The sequence below is a fragment of the Phascolarctos cinereus genome, unplaced genomic scaffold, assembly GCF_003287225.1.
Source record: "Phascolarctos cinereus isolate Bilbo 61053 unplaced genomic scaffold, phaCin_HiC Scaffold_3;HRSCAF=262, whole genome shotgun sequence".
Taxonomy (NCBI): domain Eukaryota; kingdom Metazoa; phylum Chordata; class Mammalia; order Diprotodontia; family Phascolarctidae; genus Phascolarctos; species Phascolarctos cinereus.
The window spans coordinates 206077751-206092648 of NW_027555736.1; the positions used below are offsets into that span (position 1 = coordinate 206077751).

The 14898-nt window shown below is 39.7% G+C and overlaps 1 protein-coding gene across 2 annotated transcripts in view; it reads left to right on the plus strand.

Moving 5' to 3' along the window:
- The first annotated feature begins 673 nt into the window (after positions 1 to 673).
- Positions 674 to 14898, plus strand: part of CCDC197 (coiled-coil domain containing 197) — a 33953-nt gene continuing 19728 nt past the window's right edge. The window contains exons 1-4 of one of the 2 annotated variants that reach the window (XM_021000246.1): positions 674 to 731; positions 5896 to 6207; positions 8908 to 9056; positions 12633 to 12715. In XM_021000246.1, coding sequence (XP_020855905.1) covers positions 702 to 731; positions 5896 to 6207; positions 8908 to 9056; positions 12633 to 12715 — 574 coding nt within the window. In that variant the 5' untranslated portion in view covers positions 674 to 701. Of the gene's footprint in view, positions 732 to 2358; positions 2452 to 5895; positions 6208 to 8907; positions 9057 to 12632; positions 12716 to 14898 lie in introns of those variants that run through there. The other variant, XM_021000250.1, reaches the window with a different exon arrangement.

A 14898-nucleotide genomic window follows, 5' to 3' on the forward strand; every position in this document is an offset into this window, starting at 1 on the left:
GTACTTGAAAACAAGTTTCCTAAGCACCAGTGTGATTTCTGCCACCACACCACACACTGCCTCAGGGGGAAAGGACTCTCAGGTGGAGTCTGCTCTCTACCATCACCTCTCGGCCAGCTGAACATGTCACAGTGGTCATCCTTCTCAAGTGATGTTATTAGGTGAGTCTACTAGGGCTTAGATTACACAGACCCTGGTCTCATGTAATGAGATCTTTAGTCTCTTGGAGAATAGTGTTCTCATAGCACCAACATCAGAAACAGCTTTTTTTGAGGGTGGAAATTATCTTTCAGAGCCCCTGAAATCACACCTATTTGTGAAATCAGCCCCGGAAAAAAGAGTCACAGACGCTTTTAAAACCATGTTCCTTGAGGAAAAGCATGCCAGAATTCTTGGTAGGTCCTTAAGCTGTGTCCTTCAAAAGCTGCATTTGCTATTGGAAATCAAGTAGGGACAGGACTGGCAAATAGACTACACAGATCAAGCGCCCCCCCCCCATAGTTTCTCCTGCCTTTCCCCTCTTCCTACACAAAAGAGTAACAAAAGAAAACTAGCAGCAGAGGTTGAAGTTTCAGGTGAGGAGAGCAGGATTTGGATGGAGCTGGCTCTCAGTAGCATCACAAACAGTGTATTGACAATGTGATGTTGCTACCATTATGAAGTCATGATTTCAACACCTGCAGGTGTCATATCTTCCCAGTATGGAAAGAAATCGACCAGGCCTCCTTCAAGTAAGTGCCCATCACATCCTCCCTCTCCAATATACATACACTCAACCTGACAATTTTTTTCACCAACGTCCCATTACAATATCCACTGAACCAGTCACTCCATCTTAATTGGTTTTTCCCATGCAAAATAGCTAACATATTTTGGGTATATGATATGTCAAGTGGAAGGAAACAGTGGGTGGAGGATAAGGAAATCTAGCTTCTGGCCTCTGCTATTAACTAGGAGTACATATGACCTTAAGAAAGTCACATCCCTTCTCTAGGTCCCAATTTCCGCCTTTGAGAATGAGAGAGTTGGACTAGGTCACCTTGAAAGTTTCTTCTAGTTCTTGCATTCTAGGTTCTAAAGACTGCTAGATTTGGAGTCAAAGGACTTTGAACAAGTCACTTCTCTGGGCCTCAGTTTCCTCAACTGACAAATAAGAGAGTTGGGATAAATGACCTTTAAGGTCCCTTCCAGCTCTGAGAACAATAATCTAGTTAGTCCTAACATTCTGTGTTCTAACTTTAATGTCTCCTCTAGCTCTTTCTTTCTACAAACCCCCTTCTAGCTCTAAATTTAAATACATTGAAAGGAAGTTTCTAGATTTTTAAAATTGCAGCCTTCTGTACAGAAATACCTCCACATATTCTCAGCTATCATCATTCATTGTGTATATGCTCACTGTATACTAAGCACCAGGAAGGATAGAGAGCAGAAACAATGGTCTAATGCCAGTACATAGCACCTTGGAATGGGCCAAGAAAATCCTACATCCCTTAGCTCTATCTCTACACATTCCCCACCTGGGCCAATTCATCTCCATGTACCTCTCTCCCCACGGGTAAAATGGGGCAGTGATGTTTCCTATTGATTTAATTTAATTCCATAAACATTTATTAAGCACCTCCTACATGCTTGGTACTGGGATGATAAAATAATGAAAAAAGATGAAGCCCCTAACCCCCAACAATATCACCAAGGTCATCAGGGAGGTAGGAACTGTAAAAGGCCTCTTTTCTAACCCTTTCCCACATCATTTCTTACTTCCCTGTTGCTATCAAACATAAAAGATTCATCTAGGAAGCAAAATTTACCAGGGAGGCAGAATTTGCACACCAAAATTCTACTTACAACTTTTAGATGGATTTTTTCTGCAAATTTCCCTGAGACTATCGAAGCCCAAACTCCTTCTGCCCTAACAATACCAATCTTTCAGAGCCACTCCTGCTTATATCCCCCCAAAAAAAACCTCTTTTCCCCTCCTACCTGTGATTCTCCTCCATGTCAGCCTTCTCTCTCCCTTGTCCTTGTTCTCTTCAGCCCTACTTTTGCTGTGTCCTCTTGAACCCTGGCTCTTTGGTAACCAATTCTCCTTCATCCTTGATCTCTTCCTCCATAACACTTCTGCTTCCTGGGAGTAGCTCTGAAACTCGGCTTTTTTCTCAAATATTCCCCATTCCTTTACCAACCACCCAGTGCTGGTTCCTACGCAGCCCAACTCACAGAGCCTAAAAGAAGAGATGGTATGCTCCCTGTTCTCCACTGGTTCTCTGAATCCTTCTTTGGCCATTGTCACTCAACAATCTCTCCATTGACTTCATGCCATCTGATTAGATCATCCTGTCTCAGTCATTGTCACTGCCTTGTCACCTCTAGGACACTCTGCTATCTTCCTCAGTGATTTCAGCATCTGTACTATACTTTTCCTCTCTACCCCAACTACTGTCATCTTCCAACGTTTGTACCATTTCAATACTTTAAATATTTACAATCATAATAATTTAACTAATTAATATATTTTAATTTATAAGCAGTAGTTTATATATTGTTATATTATCATGATACATTATTATGTAAGAATAGATTATGAATTTATGATGTATGTAATTGGTAATTAATAAATAACTTAAATAATTTAAATACTTATCATATTTACCAAGTACTTACCATATTCTCTAATACCATGGTCTCTCAGTTCCTCCATCTCTTCAACTCCATGATTTCCATCTCCACTCTACCTCAGTCACCCACAGGAATAATCATGTGAAACTTAGCCCTCATTGTCATCTCAGCTGCTCATTTCCAAGATCCTGAAGTCTAAAACGTTCTTCTTTGATCATGATATCCTTACTCTCCCACCACCTCGTTCTTCCTGAACTTATTCTGTGTCCTCACTGTGCCCTTTATTCTCTCTTTCTTTCCCTATTCTCTTGAAAAGATCTCAGTTTCCCCAAGACAGAAAGAGCACACCAAGGGAAGTATGTTTTTACAAGTCTCTAGGGTCTGGGTGTCAACGAACATTCTAGGGGCCAGCTTCCTTGCATGTCTGCAACTCTGGGGAGACCTCCAGATCACCATTCAATAGCACACACTTGACTTTCTCAACTTCCTCCCTCCTACTTCTCTAGTAAAGCTCAGCAGTCTTTCAGCCAATCAGGAGTCTTGCCCCCTTTCTCACATATAGAATAAAGTATCACAGGTCTGTCCTTCCAGAAAACCACCCTAGGCCTAGACAGAAGCGAGATTATACTGCAGACCAACATCTCTATCCTATATTCACTCCTTTCCCTATATAGTCATGACTCTTCATCAATCATTTCAACAAGGTAACACCTTCCGATTTCAAATCTCTTGCCACTCTGTCTTTTTGTCCTTCTTACTTACATAATTTCTATTCCTGGGTCAACCCTCCACATGCTTTCTTTATTTCTAATCTGAAGCCTCTGAACATTCATGAAAAAAAGTCTTAAAACTGTGCTGATTGGGTCCATTAAATTCATGCTATCTAACTTTAAATTATTATCTGGCAGGCTCCTTGTTACATCACACCATCCACAGCATCTGTTCTAAATCCTCTCTCTGTCTCTCTCTGTCTCTTTCTCTCTCCTACTCTCCTCCCCTCCCCTCCCCTCCCCTCCTTTTCTCTTCTCTCTTTCTCTCTCTCCATCTCCCTCTCTGTCTCTCTCTCTCCCTTCTCCCCTCTCTCTGTCTCTCTCTGTCTCTCTCTCTGTCTCTCTCTGTCTCTCTCTCTCTCTCTCTCTTCTCTCTCTCTCTCTCTCTCTCTCTCCTCTCTCCCTGCCCCAAAGGACCTTGGTTCCTACCTTACTGAGAAAATAAAGTTAATCCATGGAGACCTTCCTCATCTCAATCCCAAGCCTCAAAATCTTTCTAAATCTTCCCATATTCTTTTCTGTTATATTGTACAGAGAAGAATGTGCTGAATCTGTAATCAGGAAGACCTGAGTTCAAACCCAGTCTCAGGCACTTCCTAGCTGTGTGACCTTGGGCAAATCACTTAACCTCTGTCTGCCTCAGTTTCCTTATCTGAAAAAATGGGGATAAAACTCTTGCTCATTGCTTCTTGTAATAATCCTTATGTAATGGAAAACGGCCCGCTGCCATCAGAGCCTATCCTGCCTGTTCCCAGCAATGTGCCCTCATTGGCCTGTACCCTGTTAGGCTTATCTTCCTTCAAGGCTCAGCTCAGATGTGACCTTCTCTGTGAAGCCTTCCCTGAAGCCTTTAGTTGTTAATGCTCTCTCCCTCCTCAAACTACCTTGAATTTAAAGACTTATCTATATACATACATGTATCTCCTCTCCTCTTCTCCTCCCCCCCCCCGCCCCGGAGAATTTAAGCGGTCCAATGGAAGAAACAGCTTCATTTTTACCTTTGCTTCCTCAGCAGTGGCTTAGTAAATAGAGTGCTGGGCCTGGAGTCAAGAAATCATGAGCTCAAATCTGGCCTCAGACACTAACCATATGAGCTTGAGCAAGTCACTGTCTGCCTCAGTTTCCTCAGCTGTAAAATAGGGATAATAATAGCACCTATTTCACAAGGGTATCGAGAGGAGTAAATGAGATATATTTGTAAAGCACTTATCACAGTGCCTAGCACATAGTAGGTGTTTACTAAATAAAATGCTTATTTCCTTCCTTCCTTCCAGAGACTAAAAATATTGTTAAGCACTGTTGTTTGCTTTGTTTGGACCTGTGATTTCACCAATACAGGGAACTCCCAGTGTAGAAACTCTCCACAAAAAAAGCAGGTCAGCAAATCATCTGTAGAATGCGGCCTAGGTCATTGAGCAGTTAGATGATTTGCCTTTGGTCACACAGCTAGCTAGTGTGGAGTGGCAGCTCTTTTTGTGTGTGGGACAAATGAGATGGTACTAGGCCCCAGGCAACTCTCAAATTCTATGATTCCATGTTAGAAGCAGGACTTGAACCCAGTCTTTCCTGACTTTAAACCTGACCCCTGACCCACCAAACCATCTGCTTCTCACCTCACATACAGTAGGCACTTTTAATACATGTTGGGGGGGGGGGTTTATTTAACTTAAATTTATCTAGCTGAATGCTAGAATGGAAATAGAAACCCCTTGATTCCCTCAGAATCATTCTTGTCTCCCTTTTCTAGAGAAGATAATAAAGACTTCATGCATTTCCCCAGCACTAACGAGGTCAAGTGTATTTGTTTATTACCTATTCCTCATTTTCCCAAGGACTCTAGGTTTTATTTGGGGACACTCTTCCCATGGAAGCACTTATCACTGTTCAATGAGCCATATAGGCCTTCTTCAGCTGGAAGGGGGATGTTAGTAGTTCTATTTCATACAGAGCCTCAAAAGTTTAGTTTTCCTGCCCAGATAATCTATTTTGGGACAAGAAGTGTTTGATCTTTTATAATTGTACAATTAGGGAGACAGAAGAGGGAAAAAAAGTTCACTTAATATGCATCTTCTCCCATGAGTGGTGCTCTATGAATTTGAAACAAAGCCTTGGACAGATGATACCAAGCTGGAAACTTCAAGTACACCCAGGCATGGGGACCTGAGGCTCAACCTAGCTAAATATTGGGGAAATTCATCACCAAAGTGCTGGCCACAAGTGATGAATTTGTTCAATCACAGCAACTCTTAGCTGCACTTTGAATTTGAAAAGACAATTTGAGACAATACATGAATATCAAAATGGCATAGAGGAAATAAACAAAGAATGTTTCATCAAATACCAAAATACTGAATAGTGCCGGTCCTTTTTCTTTAAGCTAAATTTGACTTGTATAAAATTCCTAACCACACTTAGCATAAAACAAATGACATGGAAAATGATGAAGATAAGATTAGGTGGTCTCTAAGTTCCTTTCCAGGTTTAACATTCTATGATGATGTGATTGCAGGATTCCTACCAGATGCATGCAGCCAGTGCCAGGCAAGAGAAACATGAGAACACTAACATCCCTAGTGAAAATAGCACTACCGAGAACAAATATGAAAACACCCCCGTCCAGGTGTATGAGAATCATTGGACCAGGAGCCCTCAGAATAGATTGAGCACGCTACAAAATCCTCTGGTCCTCAATGCCCAGAATCCGACTGATGATGAAGTAGTCCGAATGAATAAGAAGCTGGAAGAAAAGAGACAAGAGTGGAAAAAACGGATGGAGATAGTGGCAAAAGGAAAGACTGAGCTGTTAAAAGGACAAAAATATGTAAGTAAGACCCTTCGCCCCAGAATGACACAGACTCTATAGGAACAGCCACCTGCCTTCTTCCTAGTAATCCTCACCTCTCCCATGGGAGTTTACAAAAGACAGGAAGAGCTAGCTCCGGTTTGCTTAAGTTTTTATTTGTCTGTGGGGGGTTTTTTTTGGGGGGGTGGGGACAATGGGGGTTAAGTGACTTGCACAGGGTCACACAGCTAGTAAGTGTTATGCGTCTGAGGGCAGATTTGAATTCAGGTCCTTCTGAATCCAGGGCCAGTGCTCTATCCACTGTGCCACCTAGCTGCCCCCTTGCTGAGTTTTATTGTTCCAGTGTCAACCCCTGCATACTCCCAACGCATCAGCTTAGGACAAATACAGGCAGTGTCCAAATTCCAAATGACTTGTAAAGTATGAAACCCAATTCTTAAAAAATACTGACTACGCACTTGTGTCTTCAGCATGTAGTTGACTTTTTCTAATATTGCTCTATATCAAGGGTTCTTAACCTAGGGTCTGTGAACTTTAAAAAAAATTATAATTGCATTTGAACGTAATTGATTTCCTTTGTAATCCTATGTTATTTTATTTTATTCATTTAAACATTTTGCTAAAAAGAGTTCATAGGTTGCACCAGACTACCAGAAGAGTCCATGATACAAAAGGTTAGGAACTTTGTTCTAGAGGCGAATGCTAATTAAAAATTACCCATGAATACTACTGTGCTATAAGAAATGATGAGCTTAGGAGCAGCTAGGTGGTGCAGTGAATAGAGCACCAGCCCTGGATTCAGGAGGACCTGAGTTCAAATCCGGCCTCAGACACGTAACACTTAGTAGCTGTGTGACCCTGGGCAAGTCACTTAACCCCATTGCCTAGCCAAAAAAAAAAAAAGAGAGAGAGAAAGAAATGATGAGCTCAATAATTTTAGGAAAAACAAGGAAAGACTTGCACAAAATAATGAAGAGCAAAATGAGCAGAACTAAGAGAACATTGTATACAGTAGCAACAATATTGTTTTAAGAACTTTGGGGCAGCTAGGTGGCACAGTGGATGGAGAGCTGGCCCTGAAGTCAGGAGGACCTGAGTTCAGATCCAGCCTCAGACCAAACATTTGGCACTTACTAGCTGTGTGACCCTGGGCTAGTCACTTAACCCCAATTGCCTAAAAAAAAAAAACAACCTTTGAGCAAATAAGTTATTTTGTCTATTATAAATACTCAAAGTAACTATAAAGGACATATGAAGAAAGAGACTATCTACATCCAGAAAAAGAACTGATAAATAGGAGTATGCATAGAATAATTATACACACACACACACACACACACACACCCCTATTTATGTCTAATTTATGTCTAGGGCAAGGGAGGGTAGGAACTGTCTTTTGCCTTTTTTTTATCCCCAACACTTAGCACAATGCCTGATGTGTAGTAGACACTTAATAAATGTTTATTGATTGACTTAGCTACTGTGATCAAGACAAATGATCCAAGACAATTTCAAAATAAAAGACACTGCCTACGTCCAGAGAGAAAACTGAGAAACTTTGAACACAGAGTGAAACATATATACTTTTTTCACTTTCCTCACTTTTACTGTTTTATTTTGCTTGTGTTTTCTTTTGCAATACAGCCAATATGGACTTATATGTTACTTTATTTCACATGCATAATCGATATAAAATTGCTGCCTTCTCAAAGAGGAGGGAGAGTTGGGAAAGAGAGAAGGAATCTGGAATTCAAAATTTTTAAAAATGAGTGTTAAAAAATTTTTTACATGTAATTGGGAGAAATAATTTTTAAAAGACTGTGATATAAAAACAACAGGCATTAATTAAACTTAAAACACAAGTATGAAATAAATATCAAACCTTTGATACTGAAGGAAAAAAAAGTAGTAATAGGAGGGTAGGGTTTTAGAACTAGATCTGTGATTTCATGAGTGTATGGAGCTCCCAGATGAGAAAGCTCCATCCACCAATGCAGGTTGGCACTGTCTTTGCAACTTATAGTCTTAGAGTTGCCCAGAGTCTCACAGTAATAATGATAGTAATGATGATAATAATAATAATAGAAGTTTCTATTATGATTTGCAAAGCACTTTATGTACATTATCCTTTTAGGTCATTTCACAGTAACCCTGTGAGTTTGGGAGGGGAAGTATCCCTATTTTACAGTTGAGAACATAGTTCTAGAAAGGTAAAATAACTTGGTACAGTGGGAAAACCACTGACTTTTGGAAGCAGAGAACCTTGGTTCAAATCTTGCTTCTGTAACTTTGTTCATGTGTGACCTTAGGTGAATGTGTATCCATCAGTCTGGATCTCAGTGTCCTCATAAGTAAAATGATGTTGGACTCAATCATCTCTGAGGTAACTTCCAGCTGTAACTTTATAATCCTATGACTTGCCTGAGGCCACCTAGTAAATGGCGAAGTTAGATCCTGAACCCAGATTTTCCGACTTCAGCTGTAGCGCTCTAATGTGCCTTTCTCATTGACTTCAATGCAGGATGATTCATTTAAAGCCTTAACCCACTTCTCCAACTCTACCGCCATGCCAAGTACAGGCACATATCAGGAAGAGGTAGCATTCTCCTCTGGACCAACTTAGAATGGGTCTTTGATAACTCACATTAGTACTGCATCTCTTTGCCTTTGAGAATGGCAGCGTTGTTTTTCTAAAGTATGTCTCCTTTTGGGTTCCAGAGAAATCAACTCATGAATAAGCTTTTGAAGGAGAGCAAAGTCAAAAAGCAGCAGGCCCTGGAAAAGTGGGCGGCAGATGTAAAAACGAACAAAATCAAACAGGAAGAGATAGAATATCTGACCCAAGAACTTAGAGACCTCCGTGACAGGTTTGTGTTCAAGGAGGGCTACAGTGACTTCTCTCCTGTCTTATAGCGCTATTAAGTGTGAGGAGTCTTGTAGATTCCCTCTCTTTCCTTTAAGATACAGCTCAAACCTTACCATCTGCATGAAGCCTTTCTGTGATCACCCCCACACCCCAATATCTTTCCTCTCAAACTCTCCAATATTTAACTAATTGGTATATGTCTGTTTTTATTTGCCTCATATTTACTCTACATCTACTAACCCAAATCCTTGCTGTCTTCCCCCATTAGAACATAAATTCCTTTCAGGTAGGGGCAGTTTCATTATTCTTTGTACTTGTATATCCAGGGTCTAGAATAAGGCCTGGCACATAGTAGATGCCAAAAAATCTTTGACTGATTGATTGAAAAGGCCTCTCAATAGCTCCTCTCTCAGTGGGGATTTTTTTTTTAGGCAATTGGGGGTAAGTGACTCATCCAGGGTCACACAGCTAATAAGTGTCAAGTGTTTGGTCTGAGGTCACATTTGAACTCAGGTCCTGTGCTTTATCCACTGCACCACCTAGCTCACCCTCTCAGTGGGGATTATTGCAAAGCTAAGATTATTGCAACATTACCTTCATTTGCAATCCTGATCCTCTTCCTGACTCAGAATAACTTACTCAGTCTCCTTTTCCACCAGATAGATGGTCCAGCAAGTTTGGGGTTTTATTATTTTGGTCTGCACCTGTGATTTGTTTTCTGTGGAAAAAGCTCCCTCCACACATGGAGAAAAGAAACCTAAAAGTCCTAGAGACTTGCCTAGGAGCACTCCACAGTTAAGTGACGTTTACAGGGCCACAACAACTATTATATCTCAAAGGCAGGATTTGAACTCAGGTTGCCCTGATTCTGAGGCCATACTTCTATCTACCACATTGTGCTTCTCTTCATCCATAGCTCTTGGTCTTCTAAGCATCTGATAGAAATATGGGGGGCAATTATGCTTTACTTCTACACCCATCTCCTACCATGCTGATGAGGCATCCCCAGCAACCCCCACTCAGGTCAGCCCTGGCCTTATTGCTTTACGAAAGGCAAAGGTGGGTGTCCTTACCAAGTTTCCACTGCAGAAACAATATAGAAAGAGCTAAAGAGATAGGAAGTTAGGAGCACAGAAGCAAAATTAAAACTATACATACATATATGTACATACATGTAAACTTCTAAGGAGGAGGAAGGGATTCTGGGAATATGGCAGAGTAGGTCAGAAAATTCTAAGCTCTCCAGATTTCCTCCACAAACAAAACAAAATAGCACCTCAGAGTGACTATAAAGCCAATGCAAAAAAAGCAGGGGTAGCAATCATGATATCAGACAAAGTCAAAGCTAAAATAGACTTAATTAAAAGAAATAAACAGAAAAAACTATATTATGATAAAAGATACCATAGATAATAAAGCAATAGCAATATTAAATGTATATGCACCAAATACCATACATGGCATCTAAATTTTTAAAAGAAAAGTTAAATGAATTACAGGTGGAACTGGATATTAGTACAATAATAATAGGGAACTTTAATTTTCCTTTCTGAGAATTAGACAAATTTAACCAAAAATAAATAATAAGGAAATTAAGGAAGTAAATAGTATTTTAGATAAGCTAGATATGATAGATATCTAGAGAGAATTGAATGGAAATAGAAAGGAATACACCTTTTTCTCAGTGGTACATGATATATTTACAAAGAATGACCATATATTAGGACACAAAAATGTTATAGCTAAAAGCAGAAAAACAGAATTATTAAATGCTTCCTTTACAGACCTTAATGCAATAAAAATTATAGTTAATAAGGGACCATGGAAGCCCAGGTAAAACCCAATAGGAGAATGAACAACCTCATCTTAAAGACTGTATGGGTTAATGAACAAATAATAGAAATAATCAACAATTTCATTAAAGAAAATGAAACAACATATCAAAACCTTTGGGATGCAGCAAAAGCAGTAATCAGATGAAAATGTATATCTCTAAGTGTTATATCGATAAAAAAGAGAAAAAGCAAATCAATAAACTGGGTATGCAACTAAAAAAAAACTAGAAAATTACAATGCATATGTCCTTTGTGTGCTTTCTGTCCATTTATATGGCTGTCCACAAAGGATCCACCTAGATAGATAGACAGATAGATAGATAGGTAATACTTTGGCAAAATGAGGATTATAATAACTTTAGTACCTCGTGGAAACAGTTGCACATAGGTCACAGATTTAGAGCTGGAAAAGTCCTTAGAGACTACTGAGTCCAAATCCCTCATTTTGTAGATGAGGAAACTGAGGCACAGAAAAGTTACATAGGTCTTTTCAAGGGCAACATAGGTGTGGCAGCAGCTATCGTCACCAAATCAATAAGATTGAACTTGACAAATACTCAATCAACAAGTATTGATTAAGCACCTATGTAATGGGCACTATGCTAGGGACCAGAGATAGGAAGATAAAATTATACAGACCCTGTCTACAAGGAGCTTACATTCTCTTTTTGGCATAGTCACTTGATCAGAACCTATTGGGGACCTCAGTCAAAAATAATCCAGATGAATGGTTGTAGTTTCTGGCAACATCTAAATGTTTTGAGCACTTATCATTAATAGTGGTGTATAGTGTACACTACTATTATTTGTAATAACTGACATTAAGGTTTGCAAAGAACTTCAAATATTTTATCTCATTTCATCTTTATAACAGCCTGGCTTAATCAACTGGACATTGAATTTAAGAGTAAAAAAGATCTGAGTTCAAATCCTGCCTCAGACACTTACTAGCTGTATGATCTTGAGCAAGTCATTTAATCTCTCTCTGTCATCTGTAAAATCCTGTCATCTGTAAAATGGAGATAACAATACCACATACCTCACAGGGTTGTTGGAAAGATCAAATGAGATAATATAGGCAAATTATTTTACAAACTTTAAAATACTATTTAATTGGTAGCTATTATTATTATTAATCTCCTATAGATAGGAGTATATTGAGTCTCTGCTGGTTTGTGGATTTTCAATGCTTCAGTCTATACCAATACTATGCTTGGAATGAACTGGTGTTTGATTTCCCTACAAAGATATATTAGCGTGATATCCCTTCAGGTAGACATTACATTCTCATTGACTTACTTTTGTGCCAAAAAAATTACTTAATCATTCATTCCCTTCTCAGATAAAAGCTCTTGTTGTTGAAGAGCTCAGTAGAGGTCTTTAGGGTATGACTAGACAGGTATTTGTTGGAAATGCATTGTCTTCCCCCACTAAAGCATAAGCTCTTTGAGGGTAAGAACTGTCTTGTTGGCTTGTTTGTATATTCCCAGCATTGAACACAGTGCCAGGCACACAGTAATCATTAATAAATGTTTTTTCTATCCATCCATCTCTCTATCTATCTGCAATCACATTAGAATATGAACTTTAAGGTCCCATTCAACTTCAGGATTCTAAGAGTCTTGGAGTTGCTGTCTTTTGCCTCGTTTTGTATCTTTAGCATTTAGCACAGTGCCTGGCTTATAGTAGATCCTTAATAAAAGTTTACTGACTGACAGCTGATCTTGGACCTATTACTGCAGGAAGCAGAAGATGAAGAAAAAGATGGAGAAGTACAGGCCCTTTGAAGACTTCCTGGTGAAAGTCCTTGACAAACTGCCAAATTGTAAGCTGTTGCACCCTATAATTCACAAGCTTTTTTTTTTTTAACCTCAGACTTACATTTTGCTGCTTAGGTCACTCAGACAGTAATAGACCCTAGAATTAGAGGCCAGAGAATTCACTGTTGAGAAGGAATATTAGCAAAAATAATCATAATAAAAGGAGCTTGTATTTATTTGGCCAATGCATAAGGCTACAAAACATTTCACTCGTGTTATATTATTTTGTACAGCTGCCCTGAGAGGAAATATAAATATAAGCCTTCATTTTACAGATGATAACAATAATTTTGTTGTTGTTCAGTCATTCAGTCCTGTCTGACTCTTTGTGACCCCATTTGCTGTTTTCTTGGTAGAGATATTGGAATGATTTGCCATTTCCTTCTCTAGCTCATTTTATAGACGAGGAACTGAGGCAAACAGGGTGAAGTGACTTGCCCAGGGTCGCACAGCTAGAAAGTGTCTGAGGCTGGATTTGAACTCAGGAAGATGAGTCTTCTTGACTTCAGGCCCAGCACTCTATCCACTGCACTACCTAACTGCCTGATAACAATAATAGCTAACATCTAAATATTACTTTACATATATATCTCACAACAACCCTGAGAGGTTGGTACTATAATTATCTCTATTTTGCAGATGAGAAAACTGAGGCAGAGAGAAGTTACATGACTAGTCCACAATTACATTTTTTTAATTAATTTGTTTTGAATTATCAACAATCACTACAATTACATATTAATACATCTCTGAAGTAGGAATTGAACTGAGGTCTTCCTGAAACCAAGGCCAGCACTCTATCTGCACCATTTGTCACCTAGCTGCCTAGATGAGAAAACTACAGTTCACAGTGTTATAATCAGGAGAGTTGCGCTGAGGGAGAAGGAAAACAGCAATTACCTTAACCCTAATCAACCAATTAATCAATAGTCAACTGAACAACAAAGATTTACTAGATTCTCATTACGTGCTGAGGCAGCTAGGTGGTGTAGTGGGTAGAGTTCTGGGCCAGGTCTAGAGTCATGACGGCTCATCTTCCTGAGTTCAAATCTGACCTTAGATACTTACTAGTTGTGTGATCTTGGACAAGTCACTTAAGCCTGTTTGCCTCAGTTTCTTCATCTGTAAAATGAGTAGGAGAAGGAAATGGCAAACCACTCCAGTATCTCAGCCAAGAAAATCCCAAATGGGGTCATGAAGAGTGGAACACAACTGAAATGACTGAACAATATCAAGTGACACTCAGGTACATTGTGGGCCACATGTTTGATACCTCTGATCTATCTACAAGGGTAGATTGGAAATTCCAATTGGAATTTCTATTGGAAATATCTAATAGCTAGATGGCAATGTGGGTCTGGAGCTCAGGAGGGAGACCATATATATACATATGAGAAATATTTGCCAAGACATAATAATCGAATTTATGGGAGCAGACAAGATTACTGAGACAGAAGGTATAAAAAGAGGAGAAAAGAGCATCTGGGACAGGGCATTGGGGAACACCTACAATTAAGAGATGAAACATGAACAACAGATGATCCAGCTAAGGAGATTGAGAAGGAGCAGTCAAACAAGTAGAAGAACAAAGAACGGTGTCACGAAAACCCAAAGAGGAAAAAGTATCTAGGAAGAAGAAGCAGTCTGGAGTGTAAAATGTTGGAGAGAGGGTCAAGAATGGATCAGATTTGACTTTGGAGAAGGCAGTGGCAATTGAATGAGTCAGAAATAAAATTTCAAGGGGGCTGAGAAGTAACAGGAGACCTAGTGAAGGCACATTTTTCTATGAGTTTGTTAGTGTAAAGAAGAAATGAAAGCACCGGTTTCTCTGCCACCATAATGAGGAGCACCCAGGTGTCTTGGACAGAGTTTCTCAAACTGGCCTTTATACCATGTTGATAGAGCTGATTTCACTGGAAGAAGAGAGTATAGCCATGCCTCTTTGCAGCAAAGCCTTGCGGCACTGAGAATCCGGTTACCTGGCTGGCTTTCTCTGTCTGCCTATGCTGGATGTCACCTCTGGGAAAGTCTTGTGGATTGGAGCATACTTCCGGGAAGCTACCTAAAGTTCTAGGTACAGAGTACATCAAAGGACTGGACTAAGATGACTACATGTCAAAAGGTCAGTGAAAGCTGGGTCCTTGAAGATTCCTTCTATGGGTTTCCCTTTTCCCAGTTGCAAGATGTG